This window comes from Camelus dromedarius, chromosome 19 (genome assembly GCF_036321535.1).
Source record: "Camelus dromedarius isolate mCamDro1 chromosome 19, mCamDro1.pat, whole genome shotgun sequence".
Lineage (NCBI taxonomy): Eukaryota > Metazoa > Chordata > Mammalia > Artiodactyla > Camelidae > Camelus > Camelus dromedarius.
In genome coordinates, this window is record NC_087454.1 from 4696755 (window position 1) to 4720390 (window position 23636).

The 23636-nt window shown below is 46.8% G+C and overlaps 1 protein-coding gene across 1 annotated transcript in view; it reads left to right on the plus strand.

The window, feature by feature from the left end:
* BMP6 (bone morphogenetic protein 6) overlaps positions 1-23636 on the plus strand; it is a 132105-nt gene that overhangs the window by 96424 nt on the left and 12045 nt on the right. The window contains exons 2-3 of the mRNA XM_031435223.2: positions 9320-9512; positions 23222-23370. Coding sequence (XP_031291083.2) covers positions 9320-9512; positions 23222-23370 — 342 coding nt within the window. The remainder of the gene's footprint in view (positions 1-9319; positions 9513-23221; positions 23371-23636) is intronic.

The following is a 23636-nucleotide window of genomic DNA, read 5'->3' on the forward strand; positions in this document are numbered from 1 at the left end:
AAATTTCATTCTTTCTTATGGCTGAGTAATATTCCATTGTGTGTGTGTGTGTGTGTGTGTGTCTGTGTCTGTGTGTCTCTCTGTCTGTCTATCTATCTAATTAACTATCTATCTATCTATCTATCTATCTATCTATCTATCTATCTACACCACATCTTCTTTATCATTCATCCGAAAGATCTTTTAAAGGGCAAGGTAATTATATAGGTAAGGCAAAGGCATGAGGTCCAGGGGAGTGTAGTAGAGTGATTTAATGTCTCCCAAGAGTAGAGTTTGAGGTGGGGGAAGGTGAGGGCTGAGGCTGGAGGGCGGCTGAGGGGATGGGATGGAAGGCTCCAAGCAGGCAGGTCATGAGGTCAGACCTGTGACTGTGGTCCTGGCTGCAGCGTGGAGAACAGATGGACGAGGAGCAAAACTGGAGGCAGTGGGACCAGGCTCTGTGCAGGGCGGTGGCTGTGGAGGGAGCAGGACAGGAGGGTGCTGTCCAGATGGGAGTGTTCCCTGATGTGCTCTCTAACACAGTATCCACCAGCCACACGTGGCCCTTGCACACTTTTAATGTGGCTGGTGTGACTGAGGAACCAAATTCTTCATTTGCATCAATTTAGATTGAATAGCTGCAGACGGATGGCAGCTGCTGTACTGGACAGCGCCACCCTGGAAGGTGAGGTCAGCAGGAGCCGGCAGCGAACTGGCCAGTTGGGCCGGATGGGGTGGACCGAGGCAGGGCTGCAGGGCGGCTCTGCTGGGGCGATGAAGAGTTTCATTTTGGGCTTGTCGGGGCACAAGTGCACAAGGGCATCTGGATGAAGATGACCCGGCGGTAAGATAAACACATTCCTTAAGGGAGAGCAGCAGGCTAGAGGTGGCCATTTGGGAGGCATCAGCATAAAATAATAGTTCAGATTGTAAAAGTGAGTGGCACAGGGAAAGCCCTGAGCCGCCTGTGGCCTGAGAGCCCAGCTGATCCTGTGGTGATAATGTTTACTCTGCCCACCTACTGAGAAATGCATGAGAGCATGTGTGTGACAGTCCCTGTAAACACTTCAGCCATGAGGCAGGTTTTATAATATCTTTAGGAGTTGAGAGGAATGTGTCCCAAATGGTATTTTCCAAACACAACAGATAAAGCCTTCAAATTCTGGAAGTGTTGCAAGCTAGATAATCCACACAGCCCTCTGGCTACAATTCGGCCAGATCCAGGATAAACAGAGGCGAGGATGTCCACTGCCCAGATGTCAGCGACTCAGAGACATCGCTGAGGCTCCCCTGGCGTTGTTACTGTGAGCAAACACAAAAGCCGGTTTCTGGGAACGCACATACCGACACCAGCGCACATCCCGAGACCAGCGCAGGTCCGGGCCAACGCGGGAGAGCAGTCTTAGAGGTTCCCACATGAAGCCAGGGCCCTCCGAGTCTCCAGGAGAGACAAATAATTCCAAGTTGGTCGTGTTCCTCACAGAAGCAGTTTTTTGTTTTTTTTTTTTAAGGAAAGCAACAGAAATTTAAACACTTGGGATGAATTTCAGTCGAAGATGACCTTAAAATTTCCAAACACCCAAAGAAGTAAAACCTCCCAAATGAAAGTCATCAGAGGAATGAGAGGGCCATGCAGGTGAAGTTCCCCAAGGATCTCACGTATAAGAAGATGGGCACCAAGTTAGAAAAGACAAGACAATTATGTAGAAACACAGAGAATGGAGAATGGTATAAATAATACATAATAGTAACACAGGACAAGGGAACATGGAAGATGACAAAGCAGACCACAACAGCAGCAACTGTTGGAAAATTTTTAAGAAGTCATTAAATGATGAAATAATGTATGATTTAAACTATATGTTAAATACTAAAGCGAGAACTGGTGAACTTGTAGTTCTCTCTTTAGTATTTAACGTAGATGGGTCTAAAGAGAGTGTCCAACCTGGAGATGAAGAGGTAGGTGATAAAAATGTGCAGCTGAGAGATGTTGAAGTTTGGGGAGAAAGTACACCTCAGTGGTAGAATGCATGCTTACCATGCACAGGGTCCTAGGTTCGATCCCCAGTACCTCCATTTAATTAATAAATAGACATAATCACCTCTCCCCAAAACATTTTTTAAAAAAACAGATGTGGAAGTTAGAATGAGAAAGTCTAATATAACATGCATCTAACTGTCATTGTCAGAGGAAACGGAAGTTAATGCAGGAGAGACCATCTTTGATGAGCTAATGGCTAAGACTTTTGTCAGAACTGATGGGAGGTAGAGAACCACAGACACACAAAGGCCACTGTAATCCGAGTGGAATAAACAAAAGGAAACACACAGCTCGGTGTGTTGTCGTGAAGCTGCAGCACACCAAGGATGAGGACGCAGAAGCAACCAGAGAAACCAAGTCATCAAAAAAGACATGATTAGTCTGACACAATGAATACAGACTTTGATTTCTCCTCTCAGTCACGGTACATTTCACCCAATATTTCTGTGCAGTCAAAATCAGAGGTGTGACATGAACCCTAGTGTTCACAGCAGCCCTGTTTACAATAGCTAAGACATGGAAACAATCTAAATGTCCACCAACAGATGACTGGATAAAGATGTGGTATATATAGACAATAGAATACTACTCAGCCATAAAAATGAATGAAATAATGCCATTTGCAGCAACATGGATGGACCTAGAGATTATCATATTAAGTGAAGAAAGTCTGACAAAGAAAAACAAATATCATATGTTATCACTTATATGTGGAATCTTAAAAAAATGATACAAATTTTACTTCAAATCAAAGATAGACTCACAGACATAGAAAACAAATTTATAGTTACCAAAGGGAAAAGGGCAGGGAAGGGATAAATTAGGAATTTGGGATTAACAGACACGCTACTATATATAAAATCAGTAAACAATGAGGACCTACTGTACAGCACAGAGAACTCTATTCAATTCCTTATAATATATAATGGAAAAGAATCTGAAAAAATGTATGTATATGTATAACTGAATTGCCTTGCTGTACACATGAAACTAATATTGTAAATCAACTACATTTCAACTTAAAAAAAAGGGTGTGGGAGAGTCTTGAATTTTCTCTTTAGGCATTTTTGACTGAAGAACCTGTTCAACTTTTCTTATTTGCAGAAAAAATGTATGTTGTGTATGTTGATATTACTGAACGTAGTCTGATCGCTTCTTTATAGCAGTCCTTGGAAGCAGGCAAAAATGGGGTTCTTTGATATCAGCGAGACTCCGTCCAGGCAGCCCTGGTTCGGTTGAAGCCTCTCCTCGTGGCGCGCGCTTGCTGGCTTCAGCACTGAGTGCGTGCTCGTGTTGGCTGAGGTCCACGCCCCATCCCACTCTAGCTCGGTCCCTTAGCGGTAAGGCCCGTGTGGTGGTGGCTACTGAGCCGACGGTGATATCAATACCTGTATGGGGCTATGAACAAAGGTTCTAAGGTGAGGTTTTCACAACAGCAATAATGGTGTGGTTAACCCTTATGACTAATGACAACACGTAAGCACTTATTATTGGTCCCAAAGCTCTTTATAGGATCCAGGCTGAGTCTGGTCTTTAAACGTCATTGGGAATAGAAGGGGAGCCTGAGGGAGTTCCTTTGTGCTGACTGGACAGTTCTGTACCTGGATTGTGGTGGTGGTTATAGGAATCTTCACATGTGATCAAATACCGTAGAATCATATACATACATACCCAAAGGAGTGCACGTAAAAACTGCCAGGATCAGAGGAGAGCCTGTCATCTTAATTAAGGTACTAATGCCAGTGTCAGTTTCCTGGTTTTGCTGCTGCCCTGCAGTTATATAAGATGTTGCACAGGACCAATCTGCTTTAAAAAAAAAAAAATTGGGTGGGGGAGGTAATTAGGTTTACTTGTTTATTATTATTATTTTTTTATTTAATGGAGGTACTGTGGCATGAACCCATGACCTCATGCATGTTAAGCATGTGCTCTACCACTGAGCTGTACCCTCCCCCCTACTTTTTTTTAATCTATCCTATTTTTGCAACCACATGTGGATCTATAATTATTTAAAATAAAAAGTAAAGTTTGGGGGAAAAAAGTCATTTAGAGCATGGCAGCCAGGAAAATAGATTCTTCCTGATATTTGTGGCTCTCACAGAACATTAATGTGAACATTTAGAAATATTTGGTGAACCCTGGCAGGTAAAGAGTCATCTGACGGTGGTTAAAAAGTGAGTTGGGGAGTTCAGCTCAGAGTCTCTATTACTATTTAAGGTTGTACCCTTGCAACACAAAAGTCAAAAGGCCACCATTGTTACAACACTTGGAAAACTAGCCAGAACTTTCTGTGTTGCCTAAAATTAAATGAACTTGTACCATTGCATGAAAAAATGTTTACACTTGTCAGTGGAATGGTAACTTTTTTAAGAAAGGGTTTCAGGCTTTTCAAGTTTGGTCTCTAAGTGGAAGCATTAAGCATTTGGAAAATGTAGAATTTATTGTGGACTGAATATACAGTTGATCCTTGAACAACGTGGGTCCACTTCTTGGGGAATATTTTTTCAATATTAGATACTACAGTACCACATGGTCCATGGGTGGTTGAATCCACGGATTTGGAGAAACTGAGGATGTGAAGAATTGACCCCCAAGTTGTTCAAGGGTCAACTGTAATCCCCTTCACTGAGCTGCACTGAATGAACCATTGAGTGAGTCCAGTTATTGAGAAAATAATGAATATGTGACTAACTCTTTAATATATTAAGAGATTGTTCTATTCTTTTCCCTCCTTCTTTCTTCTCTCTTTTATATTTGCAGTTGAAGTAGGCGGTGTCTTTATTTTTCTCTAGACAACTGTAATTGATATAATTCATACTTTATGGGATGATAGAAAATGCCTATATTAAAATATCTTATTACAATCACATTAAGCAGTAGTGAGAAATAAAAAGAAAACGACCTTCAGCACGACGAATCAAGAAAAAGGGAATCACAAGTAAACAGAATTAGAATGAGAAAAACCCTCTGTGACTTAGCGATAACACATACGGAGTAGAACTCTTGTTTCTAAAAAGCAGGGGAGTACCAGACACCTCATCACAGGAGGCCGCTTTTGGGTGGAGGCGGGGAACGCTCCGTGGAGCTATGGGTCACATTCCAGTTTTTAAGTTTGGTGCTGGCCCCTTGGTGCTTTATTATTATGCTTCATTTCCTCCATAAATCACCTATATCTTTTTGTACGTATACTATTACATAATTTACACTTATGATCTTAACCCAGTAACATTTATTCCTTAGGGCTGTGGCTCCTGCCTGTTGGCCAGAGGTCTGGTGCTGGTCTGAAATTTCCACTGGTAAAGTCTGAGGCAGAGAGAGAGAACAGAGTGAGTTTTATAAGACTAAACGGATTCAACCTCAAGGATTTGTGTCTATCCTTCAGTTATGTCCTTCCTACTTGATTTGCTGTTCAAAGGACCTTTAAAAATAAAACCACTGAGTTCAAAGGGCGCAGTCTGTTGCCTTATTTGTTTTATTGTCCTTACAAGTGGCAAACGGACACAGTCAATGCCCTTGGGTGAGGTCATTACCGTTAAAAAAATGTTTTCACTGGTCCTTGAAATAAAAAATTCTAGGAATTCCTGCCTCAGAGAACACAGCACTGTATCCAGGAGCCAAGCCCCAGGGCTGGTGACATGACAGTGGTGTCACTCGCTGCCCTTTCTGCAGAATGCGTCGCTCCCATTTAAAGAGCTTTTATAGAGGAGGCGTTCAGCAGCTGTCTCTAAAGACTCATGAGTAAATCTGAAAAACTCAGCAAACACACTCTCCACCCAGAGAAGCTAGATTCTCAAATATCAGCTAATGATACTTACAACTAACGTGCACTGCACACTCACTCTACCGTGGACTGTTCTGTACAGATGGTCTCACTTAATCTTCACAAATGTTGTTATTCCCACCTAACAGATAACTGAAACTGACTAATACCTTGCACAGCATCACCTAAATAAGAGAAGGTGGAGCTGGAATTCAAAACCATTTTGGCAGCTTTAAGCACGTCGTCCGCGCTCCTGGCTGCTACTTACGTGTATTGCACACGTGGCACCAGCTTTGAGAAGCCAAGTGCAGGGGCTGCAGGATTGGTACTGAGCACTGGATTCAGAACTCAGTCCTCTCTCGTATTTCTTGAACTGCCTGATGTTTAAGGAGCCCAGTTCACAGAGCTTGCAAGGGGACTGCTAAGCTCACTGGAAACACGACTATTTTACTGTTGTGGTCTTCCAGTGCACACATTCCTGCCTCCCTAGAGACATCATGAGAGGTTCAGGAGATGATAAAGGCTTTAGGTGGGAGAGCTTAAAATGAGGTGGGTAGCAATCCGAGACTCATGGGGGCTGAGGAGACCGTGAATCTTCCCCCGGAAGGATGAAGGCAAAGCAGAAGACAGGTTAGCGTGCTCTGAGATTCGGTGGGGGAGAATGGGGGAAAGTCACAAATAAGGCACTGAGTTCTAATTCACACTGTAGTAAAATGCGGGCTCTGAACTACACTGCTAGTTTCCCATTTTTAGGTTCTTTCTCTCTCTCTTCACATCTGTCTGTGAGCTTTTGCCAGGATTCTTCCTTAGTCATACATGTCGCCTCCCAGGATTTCAAAATCCCTTATCCTTAAGAACTGTATGTTTCTCCCCTTCCCGGCAAGGTCAGACTCCCCTTCTCTCTTCCTCTCCCTCTCTTATCCTCTCTGGCCCTCCCTCCTCTTCTTGGGTGAGTTGCCGGTTACCGGGTAACAAATCACCCAACACATAGTGGCTTCAAACAGCCGCGTACTGTTACTCCCTCTCGCAGTCTTGGGAATGGCTAGGTTCAGCCGAGTCTCGGTTCCCACGCAAGGGCTCTCACGCGACTGCCCTCAGCTGGGAACTGAGGTCGGTGTCATCGCCCTGGGCGGGACATCCCCGCTGGCGTCTTCATCGCATGTCTAGTGCCTCGGCTGAGGTGGCTGGAGACTGACCGGACATTCCCCTCCGTCCCTCCCTCCTTCCTTCCCCATCTGTGTGCTCAGGCACCACAGAGCCTCTCTACGTGGTCAGCATGGACTTTTTCACAGCACAGAGGTTCCGGGGTAGCTGGATTCTTACATGGCAGCCGTCTTTCCCCCAGACACGCAACCCAAGAAGCAATGGAAGGCAGCTGAAAGCTTACGGCCCAGCCTCGCAGGGCACTCGGCGCCGCTGCTGCCTCCTCTTATTCCAGAGGTCACAGGGCCAGCCCAAGGCAGAGGGACCACCCTAGGGTGCGAGCACGGGAGCTGTGGCTTACTGGGGGGCGCACCCCTCCAGAGACTAGTGAACATACTTCTCACTTATTGAAATGTCTGCCCCTTTCTTATTCCTTATAATTGAAAAGTCTTATGTCACTGTTTTATATCTTGCTTTGCATCCATATTTTTTCTTCCTAACGGTGGCTCCTGTTGAGGACAATGGCAAGGCTTCTCTGAGGAATTCTTAGGCATTCTTTCAAAAGAATCTTGAGGCTATGCTTTCATTTATGATTAAAATTTCAGCACCCAAAAGGCCCTCTAGGGAAGCTTTGTGACTATTTTTCAGAAAGTCTCTTTGGGAAATCAGATTTGATTCACTTTTTAACCACTGATGATAACATATCAAAATTAAAGGCAGATCAGTTTTAGAGAAAAGCAATCCACCCTCATGTGTGGGTGTCCTTGGGTGAACTCCCCAACAATCTTGCTTTTCATGCTTGGCCACTAATTAAAAAACCTGTTCTCTTGTTGGGACTGAACCATAGTTTACTTTCTGGCTGGACTTTCTTTTTTTTTTTTTCACTTACATTCAAGCTCTTCCACAAGCCAAAGCTTATTCTCCCCGCCCCCTCCCAGCAACTCCCCCACAAAAGGGATAACTGGAATCTAAAAGATTTGTTGCCTGGTCACATGGCAGTTTCAGAAATTCTTTGTTTAAAACCTCAGACGGATGGAGGGCTTAACTCTCCTGAGCTTCCGCAATGCCATTGAGGTCTCAAGTTCTTATAAAGAGTTATTGGCTTTTTTTTTTCTTTTTCAAAAGAAGCTAAATCTGCAAAGCTTTTCTCTGGTGATCATGGAAAACAGCACATGGGGGAGAAAGTGGGCAGTTGGAGGTGGCAAATAACTTGATTTTTTTTTTTTTCTCTGCCCACAAGTCCCGGAAAAACTCTGCATCAAGGATTCATTTGCTCATGAGATTTCACTGTGGTTGCCACTAAGGAAAAAAACTCCTAGGAACCGTAGGGCAGACGGGTTTCTGAGCTCTGGGGAGAGAGGACCTGTGGTGGGAAGCCAGGCGCTCCTTTTCCCGTTTACAAGGATGAGAGTTAAGCATCCGAGGTTGATAGCGTCTCTCTCACACTGAGCTGGATCCAGCCCTCTGATAAATGACTGAAGCATGATCAGCAGTAGTTGGGGTTTTCCATAATTTGCCTTTAAGAAAGGAAAAGGTTTCATTTAAAAAGAAAAACACCTTTTAGATGCAGTCCTTTCCCAGTTTTTAAAAAAGCATTCAAAAATAGCAAATTATCCTGTTGGCGAATTCTTTCTGCATCTCTGGCCTCAGACTTGGGTTCCACATGCAGATTAAATGGAAGCTTCACAGCAACCGAGGGTCCTCTGCTCAGAGTCATTCAGCCCTCAGTTTCTTCCAGTGGACTTTAGAGCAAGATTTTCTACGAAGCTTTCCACTGAACCCCTGAGCAAAAATTTCCACTGGACATGAGGCAAAGCATGTGGGCCCTTGGGGCCTGAGGCCCAGGCAGAATGCACTGCCCACCCCTCTCTGCCACCACCAGGACCCCCATGAAGGTCAGCTCAGGGCTCCCCTTGGTCTTGCCAATCTCTTGAAGACAAGAGAATGAACCAGCCTGGGGGCAGAGCCTCAGGAAGGAAGGGGGGCTGGGCAGGGACCACGGGGCCAGGACAGGCGTTCTCAGTCACCGTTTCCTGAATTCTGACAGCTTCCCCATGAAGCCCTCTTCATCCCATCCGTGCAGGTGGGGAGACCTGAAGCCAAGAGTTTCAATAACTTGCTTTCATGCACCTTGGTTAAACTCAGTATTTAAAGTCTTTCCGTGGAATCTAAGAATTTTATTTAAGCCTTGGGTAAAATGAAGGATTTTCATCTCAGCCCGTCTGACAGCCTCGCCAGTGGTCCTTTCCATCACCCTCCCCACCCTGGTCCCTCGAACAAGCCCTCGGTAACCGGTAATCCGCTTCTGAAGTAAAACGGGGGAGCTTTCTGGAGGTGAGCCTGTGGCACTTGGCCGAGTAACGACAGCTGTCACTCTCTCTTGTTTGATCCTATAGTGGAGTACGACAAGGAGTTCTCCCCTCGCCAGCGGCACCACAAAGAGTTCAAGTTCAACCTATCCCAGATTCCTGAGGGTGAGGCGGTGACGGCGGCAGAGTTCCGAGTCTTCAAGGACTGTGTTGTGGGCAGTTTTAAAAACCAAACTTTTCTTATCAGCATTTATCAAGTCTTACAGGAGCATCAGCACAGGTATGAAGGCTCGAGGCACCCCAGAGGGTGGGGCTGGCCCCCGTTTCCCTCCCTGTGGTCCCATCACCCCGAGTATGTCTGTGGAAGGTGGCGTGGAGTTCAGCGGCAGCGCCCCAGCGCGAGCAGGGATGTGTCACCGGTGGTCGCACGGAGCCAGCAAGCAGACTTTTTTTTTGCTAGTCAGTTGAAGATTTTCCAAACAGCATTCTTTTCCGAAGCAAGCCAGTGAGTGGGATTTACTAAGCCCCCTTTGTGATCAGAGAACACATGACTTACTGGGGTTAGTATGTGTCCCACTAACGTTTAGTCTCTGCTTTGAATGTTGGGTGAGAGAGACTAACATAAACTCATGTCTGAAAATTATATGAGGATGGTTCTAAATGCTACTGATTCAAGTCAATAGATGGCTCTGTGTTTGTGTGCATAACACACACACATATGATACGTCTTTGAGTGAGTGTGTTTGTATATGTGTGTGTCTCAAAGGTATTCTTTTTTTTTAATATATATTTGAAAAGGCAGCATGATTTCTTTTTTTGTGCTCTTTTTTAACACCTTTAATGTGGTATGATTCCTGTACAGTAAACTACACATATTTCACGTGTACACTTTGATGAATTTTGATAGATGTCTACACCCATGAAACCGCCACCACAATCAGGATAGCAAACATCTCCATCACTCCCCTAGGGGTGCAAATTTCGAGTTCCCAGTTTATCCCCTACCACCCCCTTTCTTCCCTGGTAACCGTAAGTTTGCTCTCTATGTCTGTGAGTCTGTTCTGTTCCGTAGATAAGTTCAAAGGTATTCTTTATCACGTGGACACGAGGAAACCATGGACTTTTTTCTCTGTGTCTGTATTCTTCTCGTTTCCTGAAATGAGGCCACACCATTTTAAAAAAGAACAGCGGCGAAGTGTGTCCCTGGGGCCGCCTAGCAAAGAAAGAGAAACTTCCACGGAGTGACCGTTAGAGGCCTGGAAAGGCTGAGGGGTGAAGTATCGCAGCGGTGGGTTCCGTCCTGCCGCACACAGAAAACAAGCTCAGGGCCTTGAACTTGCTGAGTGTCAGGGGGCAGGTGAGCGGCTCAGCCAGGCCGGAGCACCTGCGGCCAAGGCTGGTTAGCGCGGCCCGTGGTCCTCCTGGGCCAGAGATGGGGACTCGGCCCGGAGACGACAGCCTGCCGACCGTACGGTAAATATGAAGATACAGTTAAAGGAAGAGGATGCAGGGGGCAGGAAGCCCCGCATTTGTGGATTCTATTAGCTTTGGTCTTATACACCAAGTTCAGATTCTTGCTTTTGGTCCTGGAAATCTATGGACTTCCCAAGAAGGTCCAAAAGTTTGGAGCAAGAAGGTCCAAAGGAATGAGTTTGGTTTCTCCTCCGCCGACAGATCTGTTTACAGGTCTGTCACAAACACATGCGCTAAAATAACAACCCACATTGACTTGCCCCGTCAAAGGCTTGTTTTGAGCACACTGCCAACATCGGGCTCCGAGGCACACTCATGTCTGTAATGAGGGAAAGAGAGAAGGAGGGCCAGGCCGGGCTCTGGGGACACTCCTTGGACTGGGACACTCACACGGATGATTGTACGTGAATGCTTATTAGCTGGGGCAGTTAAATAATCAGTGAAATCCAGCCGCTGTGGTATCTTTCTAACAGACCCAGCTCTCAGAATGGCAGGGAAGTATCCTGCTGTCTGGCTTTCACTCCTCAATCAAAGCATGTTCAGCGACTTAACTGTTAAGGGCCTGTTTCGAACAATAAATTATTGGTTGCTGGATCTTCATTGCTTTCGCTGTTTCAGAGAGCGCTGGTGTTCAGTGGTTCCTTGGAACCGCTTCGGCTGCTGACTTTCAATCTGCCTAATGACACCCCACCTTCCTCCGGCAGGAATCACCTCCCGCTGGAGGGTATTTGTCTGGAATACATGGTTTTCTCTGTGGTGCAGGAAAAGTGTTACAGTGAAAACACTGGATTGGAGGTTTTGTGACTATGGAATTGTTTTCAAAATTATTATTATTTAGAGAGAGAGAGGAGAGCTAGCAGACGTTTGTAAGGTTTATATTGAACTCCAGCCAAAAATGCACAGCTGCCTTGGGCTCAAGATGGTGGCGTCATGCCTTCTCCAGGCCAGCAGCGCGCTTGGAAAGCAAACTCCCAAACGATCCCAACCTTTGATGACTCTGTCGAAGCAGAGCTGTGGTCGCCCTGCCTTCTAGGCTGGGAGTATTTGGCGATTGGATGTGTTTCCTTTCTGTGTGGAGGGAAGCAGAAATACTGGGAGAACTGAGAGACTGTCGTGCTTTTGAAGAGTTCCAGGTTGGCCAGGAGGAGATTTTCTTCGCTTATCGGTGGCCCGGCGCCCAGGCCGCCTGCGGTCTGCTCACATGCTGCCAGGGGCCTCTATGTCGGGCTGCGGGACCCCTTCTGGGGAAGGTTCCATCTCCCCGTCTGTATTGTGTCGGGGTGTCTTGGCTGAGAAGGATCCCCCAATGCATGTGAAGAATTGTATTTGTCTAACCCGAGTGTAAGTGAAATTTGTGGTATTTGATGGATTAACTTAACAAATGTGGGTCTTGCAAAAGAGTTGGCCTCCTTGAAAAAGAAAAAAAAAAAAAGGCTGGTTTTCCCATGCTGAGTCATGCACTCAGCTGAGGCAGAAGAAATTCTGTGCTGGGCCTCTTTGTGTAAAAGGCGGCCAGGAAGCCCGACCCGGGGAGGGTCAGAAAAGATTCTTGGAAGATAGGCCATTGCTGTGAACTTTGCAGACACCAATTCCTCTGAGTAATAAGAAATCATTGGACCAGGTAAGTTCAAAAAAGTGATGGCTTGAACAGATTGTGCTTTGGGTAAGAACAGGGGAAATATTTGGTACATTAGTCAAAACCTGAGAAAAAGCTCTGGGATAGAATCTATGTCCTGAAAAGATCTGAACCAGCTCGTAGAGGGAGGAATGGGACCAGCAACCCCTCCTTGTGCACGACCCCAGCAGATCAGCACAGGTGCCCTTTGCAGTCGAGTTTTAAATTTACTCTATAGTACGCTGTAGTGTTGATCTTTTAAGATGAGTTTGGTGTTAATAGCTGGTGTTATAAATTGTGATGTTTTGATGATGACGCTGGTGGAAACTGGCATTTCTGTAGAGCTTAGAGTTTGGAAAACACCTTCCCACGTGTTCCCTCATGAGGATTCAGCCCTGACCCCATCAGATGGTTGCGCGGGCAGGTTGCCTCTTAGAGGATGAAATGGGGCACAAATGGGTTTTGCCGACTCTGTATTATGCCTAAACTATTGTCTGCTGTGTTTCCCAAAAGTCGCCCTGATGACATGGGGACAGTCCCAAGATGAAGGTCAACTGCCAGGAAGAGACCCACCTTCCATCTCCCTCTCCTTAGCGTGGATGCGGACAGCTTGAGGATGCTTCTGTTTGGATAGCATACGAGAGATCTCTGTTGGGGGTGAAAATGTATCCACTGGAATTCAGGCCCTGCTACTTTGGCTTTCGAGGCCTTTCAGTGGAAAACCTCTGCAAACCTTCATTGATCCGCTGGCCCACCACTGCTCTGTTAGCAGCTTTTCTAGGGGAGAGGTGTGGAGGAGAAGAAAGACTAGAAACAAATGACGCAAAAGGACTTATACTTAGTCACGTGTGGTGTCTTTGTCTGCGTACTTGGCCATTTTCTCCTGTGTCTCGTGCACACTAAGCTGTCCTCATACTTGGAGGGTTAAGGCCGCCCTGAATAACTGTCAACCTTCGGTTGTCATGTGTAGCCGTGTGGTGGTAGCATGTCGCTCTTCATAACCTGAACTCATGCTCTTTGCTTTCATAGCACCTTTCTATTAACAGTGCAGCTTGGGGGCCTTTAGAGAATATTATTTGCACCTACATTTCCTATTTGGTTAAAGACATTCTTTGACTCTTCTTAATTCAGTTTTGTATACCTAGAAGTCAAAGTCAAAGAGCATCTCCTGAAAGCTAGCCAGAGGTTTTCTTCAGTGTCTGGAAGATGGTTTTGTTGGGTACGTGAGTTGGCCACACCTGCCCCTGCCAGTTTCGAAATTCCATGTTCTCCTCTGTATGTTTTGGCAGTTGTATTGCTTGGCAGTGAAAGTCTGTCTTCCGAGTATGTGACAATTTACACTCACGGTGCAGTCTTTTAGAAGACATTGAAAGTGAGAATTACCAGATTTCAAATTCAGTTCCTCCTGGGATAAGCAATGTCACAACTGACTCCTCTGTTTGCACACAAAGTGGCTTTTTTGTGATTTTTTTTTTAAGTTTGTCATATATCTCATCTTAAGTTCAGAATCCTTAGGGTGTGAAGACATGCATCTCTGAGTCAGTGGAGCAGGGCAGTGCTGCCCGAGAGCTGGTTTTTAAAACTTAGAAAGATTTCCTTGACGCCAACCAGAGGCCATGGCTGTAGAGTACCCAGGGACAATCCCAGACTGAATTATCGTTTAAACTAAATGTGTGACGAAGTTCATCAATTCTGACCTAAAGATAGAATATAATTGTCCCAGGAGAGAAAAATAACTGTTGAACAAAAACAGAGTTTTCAGAACCTTTACTTTGATGCACTGCTCTGCACCATTCACAGAGATGGGGAACACAGGGTTAAGTCAGGGCAGGGGGCGGGGACAAATCCAAGTCTGGACACGTCTGAGTCACGGTTGGATGCCCAAGAGGCAGTGGCATAGGGGAGTGTTTAGGTCAATGGAATGAGCTGAACTATAGAGTTCTGGATACTGTGGCTATTTCAGATCATAGCTGAGCTACAGAAGTAAATGAGACAGCTTAGCTGTGTAAGAATAGAAAAACCTAATTAACCCAGCACCGTTTATTGAAAATACTATCCTTTTTCCGTGCACATCAGTGGCATTTTTGTCATAATTCAGGTGACCACATATGCGTGGGTCTGTGTCTGAGATCTTTATTTTGTTCCATGGGTTGGTTTTTCTCTTCTTGCACCACCTTATACTCTTAATTCTTTTAGCTTTGTAAGAAGTCTTGATCTCTGGTGTGTGAGTTCTCCAGATTTGTTCTTCAAGATTTTCTTGGCTATTTATGGCCCTTTGCATTCCCAAATATATTGTAAAATCAGCATTTCAATTTCCACAAAAGAAACTTGTTGGGCTTCTGATTGGAATGTCATTAAAATTTAGAGCTCAATTTGGGAAGAATTGCCGCTTAGTAATACTGAGTGTTCCAGTCCAAGAATATGTTTATCTAGGCTTTCTTTAATTTCTCTCAATAATATTTTACATTTTTTGGTATCCTGAATATTTTTCTTAGAATTATTCCAGGTATTGAGGTTTTTGGTATTATTAGCTTTTACAAATTCCAGTGTCTAATTGCTTTTTGCCCACATATAGAAATACAGTTGATTTTTATATATTGATCTTATGTCTAGCAACCTTGCAAATTTACATATGAGTTCTAATCATTTTTCTGTGAAGGATTTTGGAATTTCCATGAATATAATCATGTCATTGGTAAATATCATTTTAATTTTTTTCCTTTGTAATTCTTATGTTTTTGCTTGTCTTTTTCTTGCTTTATTGTGCTGGCAGAACATCCAGTACAATGTTGAATTCCATTCAAATTTCTGTTAGATTTCTAATCTCAGATTGGAAATCCCTGACAGATTACTCATTTAAGGGGGGAAACATTTAACATTTCACCATTAAGGATAATGTTTGCTATAAATGTTTTTGTAGAGTGTTTCTTAGATTAAGGGGATCCTCCACCATTTTTAGTTTGCTATAAGTATTTTTTTTAATTAGAAATTGATGTGAATTTTATCAATTTTTTTCTTAGTTTTGGGGTTAATTACAGTTGGCCCCTTAGATCTTCATGTTCTGCATCTGGGGAGTCAACCAACCACAGATCAAAATATTTGAAGAAAAAAATTCCAGAAAGTCCCAAAAACTTGAATTTGCTGTGTGCTAACAACTATTTACATACCATTTACATTGCATTAGGTATGATAAGTAATCTAGGGGTGATTTTGAATATACAAGAAGCTATGGGTAGGTTATATGCAAATACTACATGAGTTTATATAAGGGACTTGAACATATGCAAGTTTTGGTATCCACACAGGGTCCTGGAGCTGATCCCCCGTGGATACTGAGGGGTGTCTATAAGTGATTTTTCCTCTTTCACAGTGTTAATGTGAGACACCACATTAAATGATTTTCAAGTGTTAAACCAACCTCACATCTCTGGAACAAACCTCGCTTGTGACTTACTATCCTTTTTCTGTAAGGCTGGAGTCTAAGATCATGTCTGAAAACTATTATCTGGATCACCTGTGGGTCTATTTCCACTATCTGTTCGTCCCCTTGATCCTTCCTCATTTGGGTTTATTTCCTGGCCTGCCTGATCATTTTTTGTAACCAGATTCTAGACACTATCTTTGAAGAACAGTTCTAGGTGCCGTGATCCTCCTTCTGGACTGGATTTCATTTTCTTCCAGGAAGCAGACAAAATACAGGTCGTCTGGCTCTTTTGTTCCAAATGGGGCTGGCTTTCAGGGTGTGTGCAGGTTTCCCTGCTTCTGGCTTTCCCTTCCTCCTGCAGTGTAGCTCTCAGGGGTCTCGGCTGAAGGTCCAGGTTGCTCGCCGCAAGTCCTCTTCCCTGGTGGGCTCTGAACTGCGACTCTTACCTCCCCAGCGCTGAGAGGCTGCCAGAAACTCCGCTTTGCTTTCATCCTCTACGTGGTTTCCTTCTGTTTGTTTTCTCAGCTTCTTATTCCATGCAAACACAGCCTAATATCTGGCAAATATCTCAGATGGAAATATTTGAGTCCATGGCAGCCAGGACTTGAAGAGCCAAGGTCCTAGAGGAAGTGGCCCCAGACTTCTCTGAGATCACTTTCGTGAGCTCACTTCTAGGCAGTCCCTTTCCTCTGGGACCTCAGCCCTTCCAGTCGTAACGTCCCGAAGCCCCAGTTTTTGTTCCCCACCGGCACTATTGCTCCAGGATCTAGGCTGCTTCTCCTTTCTGTTTGACAGCCTTACATCAGGCTAGGAGTTAACAAATGCCCTGAAATAAACAGGTAACAGCCAATACAGGGCTCACCACAATGCATTTCTCTTCGCTCTGAGATCTTGACCCACCAAGTGTCGCCTTTCCTGGTTGCTCTGAGATGGCTTCAGACAGGTTTGCCTTCAGTTGCTCTTAGTAGGGGTGTTAGTTTGACAGATAACATCATAGCCAGAAGCATATGTTTCCGAAGTGTCATACTTGTATTATTTCTATTTGGAAATCTTTATCATGAACCCCCACAACGTCTGATGTTTGATTCATTAACCAAAAGGCATAGTTCTGGAAACAAGACCTGAACGCAGTAGTTGAGCCAGCTTCAGGATCTAGGAGAGCAGTTTTCTTAGAAAAACATTGTCCGTAGGCTGATTCTCATAGACTGACGGCTCCATGAAATCTGTTGGATTTTCAGTGCTGCCGACTGAAGCGAAGTGACGTGAACTCTTATCTGCCCTGACTTGAGAGTGAGATACCTGAGACTGTGTTCTTTTATGAAGAGAAGGGCAAATTTGAGAAAGCCAGGAGGGGAGAGCCCTACTGCAGGTTAGACAGAGGAAAAATCAAAGCCTTTTATCACTGTGCCCGGCCACACCTGTTTCTCTTTCTGCCTCTAGCTTTCACAGGTCCGATCCTCAGGGACTCCTGAAATCTTACTGCTGACTTGATAATCTCTGGCACGCTCAGAGCGGGCCTCAGGCAAGCACTGAACTTTTCAGCATTTGTACCTTTGCCCCTGGAAAGGGGATCATGTAACGGACCCACAGCTCTGGTTATGTAACTAGTTAGTTTCATCTTCTTCCTCAAGACCATACTCCGTATACTTAAAATGATCTACTGGAAGTTAAAAAAAAAAATTCGGGAATCTCCCAAACCTTCTTCCTCAACCTACCTACCTTCTGTTCTTTGCAAAGGCACAGTGTAGATGAGCACGTTAGAAATTAACGTTACCATGAAGAATGGCTCACACTTGAATGCTGAATTTTGGAGAGGGGTGGTCAGGGTGTCGGGGGACGGGGAAACGTTGGGGAACTGTTTGTGCATGTGGTGAACAGGGGAGAGAAAAGAAAGTCAATTTTTATTTCCGGACACGATGCCTTCTGTAACATTCGTTCTCAGGAAGGGGCTGCTTCGGCTGCCTGCATGTCTGACCTGGTAGGGGGCAAGCTGTGATAATGGTTCAGATTATCTTGCTATTTTTTTTTTTTTTTACAATCACAAATTAACAGTATTTTTACTGCTTTTATTTGGACAAGGACATGGAAGTAGAAGGTTGGTGATAAGAACTAAAACTTAGAAGATTTGCATAGGACATGTTTAAAAGGTGGCAGAACCCTCATCCGGTCTGTGCTGCCTCCCCCAGTGCGTGGGAAGGGGGGTTGCTGTGTTTCTGTGGTCAAAGAAGACCGGTTATGTAGCCATGGATTTGTATTAAGTCGTCCTCCTCCTTCCTCCTCTCTCCCTGTCTTGGGCGCACAGAAGCAGCACACAGAAGCAGTCCTAATAATGCTGCTGCTTTGGACTTGATCTTGCCTGGAATTCTGATTATTGGTCTAACTCAGTAACTCCTTGAGGGTAAGGCCACTCCCTAAGACAATCAAATGTTTCCTTCAGCAGCCTTCGTGACTTTGTACTATTTTAAGGAGAGGAGCAAGATATCTTGAGAGCAGACAGCTTTGAACCTTAAGCCTAAAAAGCCAGCTGGGGTCATTCTCCTCATCCTTAAAGAGTGCAGGCGAGTGCCAGAGGTCAGCGGCTCTCTGTGTGGTCCCCAGACCAGAGTCACCTGGGAATCCATCAGAAATGCAAATGCTCAGGCCCCACTCCTGCAACTCCGGGGTGGGCCTGGCAGTCTGTGGTTAACAAGTCCTCCCGGGGGTTCTGATGCAGGCTGACCTCTGCTGCGATTGCAGAGCATGTGCGTGGGCCACGTTGGAGCCAAGCCGCCCGGGTTGCAATCCCCGCTCTGCACACGCTGGCTGAATGAATGAGAGCAAGTTGCTTAACCCGCCTGTGCCTCCGTGTCCTTCTCTGTAAACCAGTGGTGGTGGTGGTGACAGTGTTTGGCTCTTCTGGAGGTTGCGAGCGACTCACAGGTGGAAAAGCAGGCACGGGGTGAGCACCGGTGTAAGGGCAGAGCTGTGTTGCGATCCTGACAGCACAGTCATGTGTATTGTTTGGTTGAAGGTGAGCCGTCCCTTGCGGAGTTAAGATGCCTTTGAGATTTGAAACTTCTCTTGATGCCAGGCTGGCCCATGAGGTGCAAACTGGGTAAATTCCCGTGGCAGGAGCTCAGCGGGAGCTTGGCTAATTACATGGTGACAGTGCTCATTTGCCCTCGTCACTCAAATCCATGTGTCTGTGTGTGTAGCAGTTTACTCTGATTTGTAGTGCTCGGTTTTCAAATACCCTGTTTCTTCCCTGTCTTTTTAGTTGCTGAATGTCTAGACGTCATCCTGCACACACAGTACGTTGCATAAGAGAGATGTAATGTCCTTGCCTTACTCTCGAATTTTCTAAAATGATTGCCTTCAACTTTCATTCTATTTGAAAACTTGGTTCCTCAGCAGATGAAAGTTATCTTGTGCCTCCATTTACTGTTAAGTCCAGACACAGAAATGGCAAAGGAGTCTGTGAGGAGGAAATAAAGAAACAGGATCATGGATTCACCTTATCAAATATCTCACAAATCTGCTTGCTTCAGACTTAAAAAGGCCACTTTATCAAGAGCACTTCCCTAGTGAAATCGTCAGTGGTCAGCTCACTTGGGAGCCACTTGTCAGGAAAGGTGACTCCGGGCCAGCGGGAGCTCAGATGCTTCTCCGGGGCGAAGAAGAGAAAGGCCCATTGCCTTTGCTTCTGGTCCTGCCTCTCAGCCGGATGGAGCACCGCCGCTGCGGGGGCACGGGCGGGTGCCTTGGGGGCTGTGTGACGGGGAGGGACCGCACAGGGTGGCCTCGCCCCCGAGAACCAGTTCTCCCCGTCTTGGAGCAGCTTGCTGGTCCGCCAACTCTAGCCTCAGGGTGAACTTTTGAAAATTTTCTAGAAATCTCCCTTGGCTCAGGAATTATTAAGAGCTTTGTTTGCCTGGGACGCCCACAGTGTGAGGAAACTCAAGCCCTCGAGTGGGATGATGCTGAGCATAGCATCCTTGTATCCTTCAAGGCAGAACCCAGATCTGTCGTGAAACGTGGGGTCCCTGACTTGGTGGAGAACAAAACCGACAATAAAGTCATTTGGACTGTCTCTGTCTCTCCTGTTTCAGGATTTACGCTCAGGACATATTAACTTGAGTGTGTCAGTCTCTCAGTAGGAAGGTCCAAATAGTCCCATCGGGGAAAGTCATGTCGGCCAGACCCCTGGGAGCCTGATTCCAGCAGCGACAGGTGCTGAGGACGGGAGCAGCAGACCTGACGCTGACGGAGGGGATTGAGGAAGGAACCCCTGTTTTCACGTAGCAAACTCAGGGGCATCTTGTTTGAGACGACACGTCTACAGAGTCAGCCGACCAAGGCTGTGTGTCACTGAAGAAAAGTAAACAAATGTGGGTCACACCAGACCCACGCCTCAGTGACTTGCTCTGAGGAGTGTCTCTTAAATCCCTGAGTTACTGGAAGCATGGGGCCAGCGAAGTCCTTCCTTTGAGGCTGTCATTCTTCCTGAAAGCTCCTCACCCCGGCTGTGTGGCTGGGGGTCAGTGGTGGTCCAGACAGATGGCGTTCTGCTTGGGAGGAGGGGCTTGGTGGGGCTGGGGAGGGGCAGGCGCTGCGCATCTTGGAAGGATGTCTCCTGCGTGACCTTTCACCCCTTCCGCCCCTGACCCTGAGACAAGGGGTCGTTCATGATTGCTGATCCTGTGCAGCCCTGAGTGGCCCAGTGTGATTCCCGGATCCAGCCGCCGGTGGCCTTGACCAGTGGGAGGTTTTGACCCCGACCTTGTTCTGAGCCCTCGCTACCTCTGTCCTGTACTTTCCTTGACTCTGCTTTGTGGCTGTGCGTGGCTGAGAGCCTGGGCTCTGGTCACCCCACGTAGTACCTGTGTGACCTTGCCACACCTGCCCTCTCCAGGATGCACGCCCTCAGTTGTTGAAGGGACACTGTAGTAGGACCTGCCTCCCCGGGCTCCCCGAGGACCAGACGAGGCTCCTGGCAAGTGCTCACTTGGTGAGAGGTCACAGGAAATACCTATTGTTCCCCCAGCCAACATGTCCAGTTATTTTAAGCCCAAGCTCCCCCTCATCTCCCCTCCCCTCCAGGGGGCCTGAGCACCCTAGGTGTAAGCGGCTAAACCTGAGACGGCCTCACTGCCCGTGAGCCCCAGAGCTCTTTCCGCTCCGGGCGGGGCTGTGACACCGCGTGGGTGGACCCCACAGATCTCTTAAGCAGTGAGGACCAGTATGTCCTCTGTGTACAGTCAGCGGGTGTGGCCGAGAAGCACCACACAGCCCGGGGGCCCCATCAGGACTCAGTCAGGAACTCGGCTCCGGTGTCCACCCGTCCCCGCGCCTCTGTGGCTCCTCTTCTTCCCCACCGTGGTCGTGAGTCCCTCCCGTCAGCCTTGCTCCACCTGCGCCCCGGGTTTCGCTTGGGATTCCCGTTGCCCCTTGAATCCACGCATTTCTCCTCTTTTTCCTCTTCTCCGCTCTCTCCCACTTTTGGATGACGACCTTCTGTCCCAGCCCCCACTTCTCTAGTAACATCCTTGATCATAAATTTCACTTTTTGAAAATGCAAGCTCATTCTTGCTCATTCTTTCTCTTTCTACCACGTATGCCACACTGGTATCTTGGGCTGTATTTCTCTGCATCTTTGTTACAAGTCCTGAAAAATGATGTGCTGGCTGCCCCATAGGAGCTCCGAGCCACCAGTGACGCCCACACCCTGACCCTCTTCACCTCAGGGGCAGCCTTCTGCCCCGCCGGTCCCCCTGTGTCTTCGTTTGGAAGCTGCCCCTCTGATGGGAACGTGACTTGTACTTCCTTCAGGACTACTTTTCCCACATTGCTGTTCAGCGTCTGTGTTGTTTCTGGATGAGGGTCTCCTCCGACCTCCCGGAAGAGAACTGATGCCTTTTTACATCTTCACTTCAAAGCTTTGGACATGCCGTCCTCTCTTGCTGGTTTCCATGAATAGCCCCCTGTCTCCCTGCTCACGGTCACCTCAGGAATGGGGGGGTGGGTAATTTGTCAACAGAGGGTGGGACAGACGTGGCAGAGAGCACTTTAAAGAGGCAGGGCTGGATGCCGCCCCCCGCAGACGCTGTCCAGCAGCTGAGTAAACGACTTGCAGCCCGACCTCCTGCGCGAAGCGTGGAAACGATGACAATAGCGTTTCCTTCTGACCCCGAGCCACGTCAACAGGAGAAATGGTCTCCCCTCTGAGAGGTTTTTAACTCAGATGTTCCCCTGGCCTCAGAACTATTTGGCGGGATGGAGACACACCTTGTTCATTTGTCACAGGCTGTCTTCCATAGTCATCTCAAAAGGCAGTAAGTTGTCAGGGGGGTCTCTCAGTCCACTCGCTTCCTTTCTGCGAGATTGTTCTTTCACCGACTAGCTTTCGACCTCGGCCACGTGTCTGTAAACACGTCCGCGTCTGTTTCCCCAGCTGTTTTCAAGGTTGTTAAAGCGAAGGGGGTGAAAGCACGTTATAACTGGTTTAAATGTGTGATGCTGGTACTGCAATGCTCGTCCTAGATTTAGTATTGAATTTAGGATTGAAATCTAGTAAGTTCTCTATCCTGTGAGCTATCGCAGCAGAATATTTCCAGCAACAAGGGATTTGAATCTTTCCATGGCCAAAACATCCCCCTTCCCTGACACGGGAATTCCAGGCCACTTCATGCCGGTGACCCTGCGATGTCAGCTCAGGTTGAGTGACCTTGAGACACACCTAGGTGACCATCCCTAACCAGCTTGTCACGGCATGTAGGTCCCTCTCTCTGTCTTCCCACAACCCCTAGAGTGATGTTAGTTGGAAACTGTCAAAAATATAAAAGTAGTCCCCGTGGGGCCCGAGGAGAGGCGTTTTGCTTCAAAGAGCCCCAGCTGTGGTTCACAGAAGCACCGGGACAAACTTAAAAGTCACTCAATGCACACCCACGGTCCCCACGAGAAAGGACTGGGCCCTCCAGGGAGACCCTTCAGAGGCCTTAATTAAAAGCAAAGAACTGGTGGTTGCTCAGAGCGAGGATGTGAACTCTGGTTTCTCCTTCTTTCACAGGAACTAACATTGGGGATAGTCAGGTCCTAATTTTAAGAAAAAAATGAACAAAGGACAACGTAGCAGATGTCCATATATATTGATCCTGATTTTAATATTCTCTTAATCCTTTTCCTCACTGCCCCGCCCCCACTTCCTCTCTTTTTAGAGTTCCTTAGCCATAAAGTAAGCCACGGTATGACCACTGATTGATTTATTTTTAATATACCTTAATTCTAGAAAAGATTTGGTGGGAGCCGGCTTTTGGTGGCACTATGGTGTCCCAGCACATGCTCAGTTCTCTCCAGATTGCGTCGGGCATGTGTCCTGTGTGATGTCACACCAGCCAGAGCCCAGCAGGTCCCCGTCCCTGATCTGACCCCAAGGCAGGACCGAGCGGGGATGGGCTGGGGGCCGGGCCCTCTTCACCCCGCTGTCTTCTCTTTCTTTCAGAGACTCTGACCTGTTTCTGTTGGACACCCGCATCGTGTGGGCCTCGGAAGAAGGCTGGCTGGAATTCGACATCACGGCCACGAGCAATCTGTGGGTCCTGACCCCGCAGTACAACATGGGGCTTCAGCTGAGTGTGGTGACGCAGGACGGTGAGTTTGCCCCGGTCAGGCCAGCAGTCCTTTTGGGTTCATTTCCCTTACGGAGGCAGGCATGGTTGCCCCGTGGATTATAGGCGACCCCCCTGGAATGGCTTCGTTTACTGTCCCGTCATGACTTCTCTTGGCAAGTAAAGCCTTAACCTGAGGTCTCCTGGGAAGGACTGAGAGGTGGCTAGGTGGTCCAGGTTCCCAGAGTAACCACGGGAGGGCAGCTCTCGGAGGCTGAGACTGGGGCGGGAGGAGAAAGGGGGTGCGGG